This window comes from Centruroides sculpturatus, unplaced genomic scaffold, assembly GCF_000671375.1.
Source record: "Centruroides sculpturatus isolate CEXI.00-Female unplaced genomic scaffold, Cexi_2.0 scaffold1106, whole genome shotgun sequence".
Taxonomy (NCBI): domain Eukaryota; kingdom Metazoa; phylum Arthropoda; class Arachnida; order Scorpiones; family Buthidae; genus Centruroides; species Centruroides sculpturatus.
Window position 1 is genome coordinate 233,567 of NW_019385573.1, and position 10,268 is coordinate 243,834.

At 33.5% G+C, this 10,268-nt stretch overlaps 1 protein-coding gene and 1 pseudogene across 1 annotated transcript; both read left to right on the top strand.

Annotated features, from left to right (window-relative positions):
- Window positions 1-2,270, top strand: part of LOC111640236 — a 6,154-nt pseudogene extending 3,884 nt beyond the window's left edge.
- A 6,753-nt stretch (window positions 2,271-9,023) lies between these two features.
- Window positions 9,024-10,043, top strand: LOC111640238. Its single transcript, XM_023386236.1, has one exon. The coding sequence runs from the start codon at window positions 9,024-9,026 to the stop codon at window positions 10,041-10,043; it is 1,020 nt and encodes a 339-aa protein (XP_023242004.1).
- Window positions 10,044-10,268: the final 225 nt, after the last annotated feature.

Sequence of the window (10,268 nt, forward strand, 5' to 3'; positions counted from 1 at the left end):
CGATCTGGCCACGTGAATAAGTTGAAGTTACATCCTTCTAACAGGAAAAGTAACTTTCGTTATCATGGAATTATAACAAAACCTGCCAATTCAATATAAATGGAAAAAAAATATTATATGGAATTGAACGAAAATGAAAATTTGCTTGATAATTCAACTACGCTTGTTGGAGAACAATAAAAACACTACACTCAACAAGCCACCAATGAAACTCAACTGCCTAACCTATAATCAAAGTTTTTTTTTAATTTGTTTTTTAAAAAAAGCGCTTGACAAACTTGCCCCGCATGCCGAAGTTGCCCCGATCTCCCCTATATACTACCTTTAATACTGCACGTGGAAATCGGACATAATTTTCCAATAAATCTGTGATATTTGATCATTTTTAATTAATAAAGTCAAGAATAAATGCTCCATTTCTATTATATTCAAATGTAAACCAATAAAATTACAAATTTCAATAATTTATTTCAAATTACAAATTAGGACAAACAAAATAAACTTCCCGCAAGCCATTTAATCCGAAATGAATTTCTCTTCTATAAACAAATCTAAAAATTTATTAAATGAATTTACTTGACGTATGTACAGTACTTTACTGCCAGATAAATTTCATTTGACTTGATTAAGTGGAAATACAACTGCACATCCAATACAGTTTATGTAAAGTTAAATTCATTTATGTATTTAAATATTTGTATAGCTAACTGAATTAAATTCGAAATCTCGTCCAGTGACGTAACAGAGGACGTCAAAATAATTATCGCCAGTTAATAAAAGCTGCGTACTTCAGTTTCCTACACCCTTTAATTCAATAAGGTCCGCATGAATAAATCCATAGCTAAGTAATTTCACTGGGAAAAATACCAATCATGGAGATTTTACGTTTTCTACAGAAGATATCTCGTATAACAGCAATTCATTACGTCCACGAATATACAGACAAAGAGAAATTCAGCCGTCATTTCTACAATTTCTACCAGAATATCGTAGAATTTTTTCTTTATTTTAACACGATTTTAATGTTATTTATGATGTTGAGAATCGACGTCGTTTGTGACGAAATTATCTCATATTTTTCTGACACGGCCAAGTTTTTCATGCCGACCATATTAATGACGTCCGTTTTAGCCTGTTTCCAATTTAGTCTCTTTAAAAGAGTTAAATATCCGAATCCGATCGAAATCACTGGCGACGTCGAACCCGAGTTGTATCAAAATATTTTCAATTTATTTGTTTTCGGTTCCATTTTCTATATCTTCTACATGATGTCCTTAGTTGTTTTCATGGATGTATGCATATTTCCCGTTTTCTCGAAATATTCTTTATTCGAAGGAGTTTTTTGTACTATCGATTTTACTGTTTTTTTAATCTTCAATGCCTATAACCTTTTAACTTTCGCATTCTCTCAGATTATTCTATTATCTTTCGTATCCGACTACTTGAAGCGGCTAAATTCTACATTTCTTCAGATAAATAAATCTCCTGAAAATGTTGAAAGTTTCGAAAATATCATACGACCTCATTCCCGAATTTGGTTGCTTATCGAAGATATAAATGAGATCGGAAAGTATTTCGTTCCTGTAATATATGGCTATGCCATTTATTATACAAGTTTTAGTATAATTCTTGTGATTTTCTTCGATTTAGATCCACATTTCAGAGGAGAACTTTTAGTAGATTTCTTTCTTATGTTGTTTCTAAGCATTGTAGTTTCTTATGGATTATCAAGAATAAATGCTCAGGTGAGATATAAAATAATTAATATAAGATATAATAAATGTCATTTCAATTATATATTCTACTCGTTTATTAATTAGCTGTATGGCAATTTCTACGAATGCGACATTTTATCTTCGAGTCGTTGTTCTGTTTTGTATAAACTCAAGGTAGTTCTTACTGTCATTTTCTTATATTAATATTATTGACACGATGTGTAATTTATATTTGTATATTTATTCTTGTTAGATTTTGGATTTCATGAAACGGTTTGGACGAACACCAATTGGTTTATCTGTCGGAGAACTTTTCTGTATAAAAAAGAATTTCGTCATCAGAGTATTTGATATTTAAATTTGTATTTTTATATTACTTGAATTTTGCAAAAATTTCTGTTAAATGATAACCTAATCGATTTGTATTTTCAGGTGATCAGTGCCATTTACTCGCTTCTGTCGTCTCTCGTGGAACTGGCAAGAACAAATGATGACGCCTGCAAGACACAAATTACAAAAACTGGAAATCTGTCTATTGCTGATGGAAATCGATAAAAATCTACCGTGATGAAAACTTTCATAGGTTTTATTTTGGTATCTGAATTATGTTTTGTTAACGTCACATATGTAGATAATTAATGTACGTATTATATGTTAATTGGCCCTTGCACATTATACATCATACATTTTACATTAGGCCCTTGCACATTAGGACCTTGTATTATATGTTATTAGGATATTTCAAAATGTCTAGTTTATAAATAGTACGTGTTATTCTATCTTAATTTAGTTTGTTCATTTTTACAATGCAGTGCATATATACAGAACCCTAAGATAAAGCGACAGACTAAGAAATAAATTAAAGGAAATGAAAAACAAAAATTTCTGTATAAGAAACACTGTTATATTTTAAATTTTTTAATAAATTTTCCTTTTTTTCAAAATTTGAGAACTTAAGGCCACAAATTTATCCCGCATGGTGTAGTATCTTATAATTTATTGTGGTCTTTATACATAGTTACCTGTTGTCAAAGTGCCTTCTATTGTTTGGATGTTTCAATTATCGAAATTAATTTCGTTTTTTATGCTCTGCATTACAATATTTAGCATTTTTTTCATTTACATTTTACATTAGCTCGACCGAAACATCACATTTGAATTCTTTCACTTTACCGGTTGTTATATAAAACAGAGGAAAAGTATGGCAATTGGTCAGATAAATAACCTCTCGAAATTTTACATTTTTGGACATTTAGGGACATTAAAACTTAGATAAATGCGAAAACTTTCGGAAGTTTTTCTGTATGTATTAAAGTTAGTGTCTGTGGTACGATTTTGTTTCTCCTCTTTGAAGCTTAACGACAGTACTGACTATCATTTTCTAAATTTCATATCTTTGTGAAAAGATGTAAAAAATATCTTGAAATCATATGAATTGTGACTTATGCAAACTGATAAAGTGATGTTCATTAGTGTAATATTAAAAAAAAACACTTTAAAATATGAATGTCTTTCTTTGCTATCCTTCTTAATGTATGATAGTTAAGTTTAATTTTTTGCCTACAATAAAGACGTCCATTGCACTTTTCACAATGTAAAGATTTCACGTTTATCTTCTAAATACACAAACGAAGAAAAAATGTAATTTAACATGGATTGTAATAAAAGCAGTTTAAAACTGAACATTATGTTACTGTGACTATAGGGTCGGTGTCTCTTTGTCACCGCGTCAGGACGTGACACCACCGAATCTCTAGGGACTCGGAAATCGCGACTTTACGTCACACGAGCGGTAGCGGGTGAGCGGTTGGATTCGGAGTAGAGATGAGGAGAGAGAAAAGAAGAAGTGATTCACTCGGTTTCCAGATTAATAGACAATAACAAATTTATTTTAACGAGCAGGAGTACACGGTATACGATTATCGACATCTTGTATTGATATATATATCCTATATCCCCAGATTATCGAATCTAACTGTCGCGAGAGAGAGAGAGAGAGAGTTTACAGGATATCCGCGAGTGGATAAATACCTTATAAAGAAGTTGAAAATTGATGACTTGACGACTTAAACACGGGATTCTTCGGATTTTCGTTGAATTCTTCGGGTGGTCGAAGGATATTTTAATTCGAATCGTTCGGGTAACAGGTCTTCGAAGAGAGGTATCCTACTGGTGTAGAATAAATCAAGAACTCGGACGTGCTAGGTATCCGTATGTTGATATTGACAAAGGCACAGTATTTTAGCACACTTTGGACACGACTTTTGTGGACGAACTTTTCGAGGAAGCGAACTTTAAAGACGACTGACTGAATTTGTCATTGCTCTCCCTTGTTATTTGGGTTCCTTCTGGATTTTTTCCATGAGGTCAGGAGTCAGTTGTTAACCTTTTCCGTGCAAAAAACTGGCGTCCAATACTGGAAATTTATCGAAAGTTCCGGGTGACACAGTAATAACTAGAGAGATGATCCTCAACAAGGAACCAAGTCCGTGGGAAATAATTTTTATGGATTTTAGCCTAACTTTTGATAAAAGCATCGAAGTTAGACGATCAAATTCCAAATTAGTTAAAATTTAGAAAAACATTTTATTGAGGATCTATTCGTCCATCACATTATATTGTTATCGTTTTAACAGAGAATAGAAAATTTAGTGAAAAAATATAATTATTAGAATAACATGTATAAACACATCAAATAAGCATTTACATAGATTACACAATGTTACAAATAAAAAAAGATTTAATTTTGTTTTCAAATTTAACAACTATAAAATCATCTTAAAGTACGTGATCTATAATAACAGCAGATACTTCCCTCATTACAGTTTGAAAACTGTAAATAACAATAAGAAGCGTATTTCTGACAAATAATATTCTGAATTTTTCACGAAAGAAAGTCTGCACACAGAGTGCAAGATCAAATACGTTTCTTCTTTCTTCTTCATATTTCAAATTAACTACTCTTTATTTGCCATATTGTTTTGAGATTTTGAAACAAATCAAAGAGTAAATATATTCTAATTATTTTGAAACAATATAACATAATGTTCAGTGTAAATTGCTTTGATGGACAAGAAATCTTTAATATGTCTAAAGTGCAATGGAAGTCTTCATCGTAGGTAAAAAAATTACACTTAACTCTTTTAAACAAAAACTGCAGACAATACGTGACTGATTGGATTCGAATTAAGGATATTTGCTACGTGTATGATTTTGCATACTAACAAGAAGATAACAGATTACAATACACTTGTAACCAAATGTTTAGTAATCAATGGGACGAGATATTTCATTCAAACGAATAGCTGGATTGCTCGGAGAAAACGATCCACAGAATCGTTAATCGGCCTATATATCGAGGTATATACAAAACGGACATCGTATCGGTGGTTTTAAGATGGCCCAACAAAAGAGTAATCAAGTATAAATTTCTTCGAGAAGTACTGGATCCATTCTTTCCTCATATCAGATTTCTTACGATGAGAGAAGAGTTTTTGGAATCTGAAGATTTCACTCGACCCATCTTAACAGATACGCAGAGAGATGCTATAAGATGCTACTTGAAAAGGTAGTGTGAAAAGGATAAAGAAAGTACAGTGGTGCTTCGTATAACGTACTTAATCCGTTCCAGGTGCACGTCCGTTTAGTGAAAAGTCTGTTATACGAAACACATTTTTTCATAGAAATACATGTTAAAACATATAATTCGTTCGGCAGCATAGAATAACCGTACCATAAAAAAATGAAAATGAAGCAGTCACCAATTATGCCGGGTAGTCAGATGTTGTGAGGAGGTGGTGGAGGAACACTTTCTTCACACATTCATACAGATACAGACTTTTTACACATTGCAGCAGGTCTCTNTTAACAGATATGCAGAGAGATGCTATAAGATGCTACTTGAAAAGGTAGTGTGAAAAGGATAAAGAAAGTACAGTACTCGAATATGTTATAATTTTTGTAAATATTTATAAGTAAACTGTAAATTATCTGTGTAAAAAACTGTAAATTAATCCGCACTTGAGGTGGTGGGTGAACTAAAGGTTTATATAGCTGAAAACAATAGAGGCAAACTATGTACTCCAAAACATGCAGTTTTCATCATAAATTGTTTAGAAAGAGTCATAGACATATTTGTTGACAATCCATATAAACATGAACTTAGCATTCTATCTGAAAAAATTGATCAGATTGTTAGTAAAGTACCTACCACCGAAAACCTTGAATTATATAAAAACGTAATGAACAAGGACATAGAAGTAAATTACAATAATCAAATGTATAGAACTTCATCTTCTTATAGTGATGTCCTCCAAAGAAATAATAATAAGAAGATGAACATTATACCTCAGAAACAACAATCAAAAGGGGTTTTACTGATATATAGTAAAGATGAATCACAAAGGAATAGTGACACTGTACGCAAAAAATTGCAGGATAATATTAGATCGTCACAACTAAATATAGGGGTTGATCGTATTAGAAAAATCAACGGAGATGGATTAGCTATAGAAACAAGGAATTTGGAAGACACACAGGTCTTGGAGGAGTGCATAAAAGAAAAATTACCAGATTTAACAACAAGACGACCTAAAAAGAGACAACCCCATATTGTAATTCACTCAGTACCCTCTACAAAAAACAAAGAGTCAATTCCTGCTTATATTTTAGAACAAAATGATTCTATAAAAGATAAAATACACATTAGAAACTTTTCAAAATCAATTCAAGATAAAATTCAATGCAGGTAAACAATATAGTCATTATAGAAACTGGGTCATCCAACTTTCTCCCGAACTACGAAAACATCTATAGGCTCTTGAAAAACTTAATATTGAATGGTCTAGGTGTAGAGTCTCAGATTTCTGCCCGGTATTACAATGTCTGCGTTGCTGCAGATATGGACATGCAACAAAATTTTGCGAACAACATACCAGCATTTGTAGCCACTGTGCTGGCAATTATGAGTATCGTAATTGCCCTAACTATAAAAACATTCCTAAATGCTGCAATTGTGAATATGAGAAAAATAGAAGTCCTGCACATAACGCTTGTAGTGGTTCCTGCCCAGTCTTTGTAAGAATTAAAAATAAATTAGTTGCTAATACCGACTATGGAGACAACAATGAATAACCCCTTACGTATACTGCAAATCAACTTAAGAAGAAGCATAGCTGCTTCATCTATGTTAAACATTCAATTAAAATATTATGATATCATACTAGTGCAGGAACCCTATTGTCATAATAACCGTCTTAGTTGCTTTCCGACTAACTGTATCACCATAACGGGTACAAATAATTTCCCATTATCATTATTAAGAATTTACCAATACTATTTCATCAAGTTTATAGTAACGAGTATATTATATGTCTGAAAATTAAGGACGCTAATACAAAACTGATACTTGTTAATATGTACTGCCCTAGAACTGCACCAGCTGGGGATATCCTTGATAAACTATTCTGTAGATATTTAATATACAGAGTATATTAAATATCTATAGAATGCCACATAGTGGCTGGAGATCTAAATGCCCACTCCCCCTCTTGAGGAGGATATCAGCTAGATCATAGAGGTGAAGAGTTTGAGGAATTTTTTCTTAACAACGACCTTACTGTTGTTAATAATCCTCTGTCACCTCCCACTTATAGATCTCATAGTGGGGACACATGGATGTGACTGCATGTACTAGCTCACTTTTAACAAGGGTTGCTAATTGGCGAGTACTGGATGAGGAATCACTAAGTGATCATTCATACATTGCATTTAATATCGCACTAAATTATATAGACATTCAAGCTTATGACACCGAGTTAAGATACAATACATCTCGAGCTGATTGGCAATCTTTGCATACTTATCTACAATGCTTACTTATTGACTATGATTTTGATAATATGACAGCTGTCACCAGCATCATTACCAATAACATTAAAATATTAAATCGAGCCTGTGAATTATTTATTCCAAAATCTAAAATGAAAAGAAGACCGGTCCCGTGGTGGACTTCCAGGCTCAGTGATCTTCGTAAAGAACGCAATAGAAAGAGAAGGGCATACCAGAGATGTAGAAGAGAACCACAGCGATCCAATCTTAAAAATGAGTATTTGCAACACCAAAACATCTATAAAAAAGAAATAAAATTAACAAAATTAAACTGCTGGAAAGACTATTGCAAAAAAGCCTCCAAAAATCCATGGGGGTACATTACCAAGCTATGTACCAATAAATTACGTAAACCACAAATTCTTACAAACCTCGAAGAAGAAAATAATTCTGATAGTGACTTTCCTAGTGAATTAAACAAACTGATGGATCGATTCTGTATTCCTGATCCACAACATTCAGATACTGATAGCCAACACAACATTCGTACAAATTGTAGTGACACCATTAACACTCCTGAGGTCCCACCTTTTCTTGTGCATGAAATAAACAATGCTATTTCCTTTTTAAAAACTGGAAAGGTGCCTGGGGTCGATTGTATAACAGCTACTATTGTAAAGAAATTATGGGAACTGATCCCTAACCATCTTATAAACTTGTTTAACGCTTGTCTTTATTCAGGAACATTTCCAAAATCGTGGAAAAAGGCAAAAATTGTGCCAATTCCAAAACCAGGAACTTCTGGAGAATTTCGCCCAATATCTCTTCTTTCACTGCTGGGCAAAGTTCTAGAACGACTAATTGCTAATAGATTAAATTGGCATGTAGAATACCATCAACTACTATATAATTCACAATTTGGATTCCGCAAACAACGTTCTGCCTCTGATGCTATTTATCATGCTATCAGCAAAGTACAACTCTTGCTGAACAATAACAACAGATTTGTCTTGGCTGTTAGCCTTGACATTAGTAAAGCATTCGATAGTTGTTGGTGGCCATTAACTCTCTTACAATTACAACGTAAGAACTGCCCCAAATCTATACAAACTCCTTCACAATTACTTAACTGACCGGACAGCAATAATGCAGCACGGAAAATACATGGTTTCTAGAAAAATTGTTCGTGGCTGCCCACAGGGCTCAGTTCTGGGTCCACTACTCTGGATCATAACATTTGACTTGTTCCTTGAACAGGACTTTGGACATGACGGTATTACAGCGTATGCTGGTGATGTGCTTATACTCATTGGAGGTAATAGTAGAGCTGATTTAGAAAGAAAGGGCACTAAAATATTGAATAAAATACTTGACTGGGGGCGTGAAAACAAACTCCAATTCAACTCTAATAAGACAAAAGGCATAATTTTTAACCTTCCTGGTTGCCCTAATCTTTATTTACGTGTCCCCACTGTTAAAATGGGTGGAAAGTCAATAACTATCAAAAAAACACTGACATATCTGGGAATTATTCTGGATTACCGGCTCTCCTGGGAGCCTCATATTGATCATATAACAAAGCGAACTGGATTAATTTTTCAGGCCTTCACTAAGGTTGCTCGTGGCACGTGGGGACTTAGTTTTGATGCCCTTGAAACAATTTACAATCAATTATTCATACCAATTATCACTTATGCCTGTGGTTGTTGGGGATGGGCATCAAATAAGACCCATCCTAAATGTAAATTAACATCAGCTCAGAGGAAAGCTTTGATCCCTCTCACCAAAGCTTATAAAACTACTTCCTACCTACAAGTGTTAGCACGAAAGCCTCCTATAGAACTACATATTCAGTTCTACAGCCAACTCAGCTGTCTAAAATGGGGGAATAACATCCATCTAACCAGAGATACAATTTTAACTTCGGAGTTTGAATCTGAACCCCCCTTTAGCTTGTCACCAAGTCCGAGTATACCTCATATAAACATTATTTACAATACAGATTATAATGGCATTTTAATATTTACTGATGGATCGAAAAATGGCAGTAACGTTGGCTGCTCGTTCGTTGTCTTACTGAATAATAATGAAATACATCATAGCACTTTTAGACTTGGTGTATATACAACAATTTTCCAGGCAGAGTTATTTGCCATTCTTATGGCCCTGACATGGGCAAATACTCAGTACCAATCAAGCTATATTACGATCATCAGTGACAGTGCTTCTTCCTTAGCCGTCATTAACAGTTCACAATTACATCCTTTGTCTATACGTATTAAGAATCTGATAATGACTTCCAGTAACAAATATAGCCTGATGTGGACTAAGGCACATCACGGTTTGGCCGGGAATGAAAGAGCTGACGCATTAGCTAAAGCAGCTGCCAATAATTCGCAGCTAGAAATCTCTTATAACAAAGTCAGCTTGACCACTGTTAAAAGACTTTTGTGGAGAGAAGTCCTGGATATATGGCAAAACAAGTGGAACAGAGAATAATCTATAAATTCTTTCCTAATATCAATGATATTTATAAATACCACTGGTTAAAATCTGACCACTGGTTATCACAGTTTTTTACTGACCATGGAAAATTTGCTACATACCTATCAAGATTTGCCAGTCATAATACAACTTTATACACTCACTGCAACATTACAGATGGCAGTGACCATTATATTTTTGATTGTGTATGTTTAGAAAAGGAAAGACAAGAAATTAAAA

Coding starts and splice junctions, on each gene's coding strand:
- LOC111640238 (XM_023386236.1), top strand. CDS start 9,024: ATGGGTGGAAAGTCAATAACTATCAAAAAAACACTGACATATCTGGGA.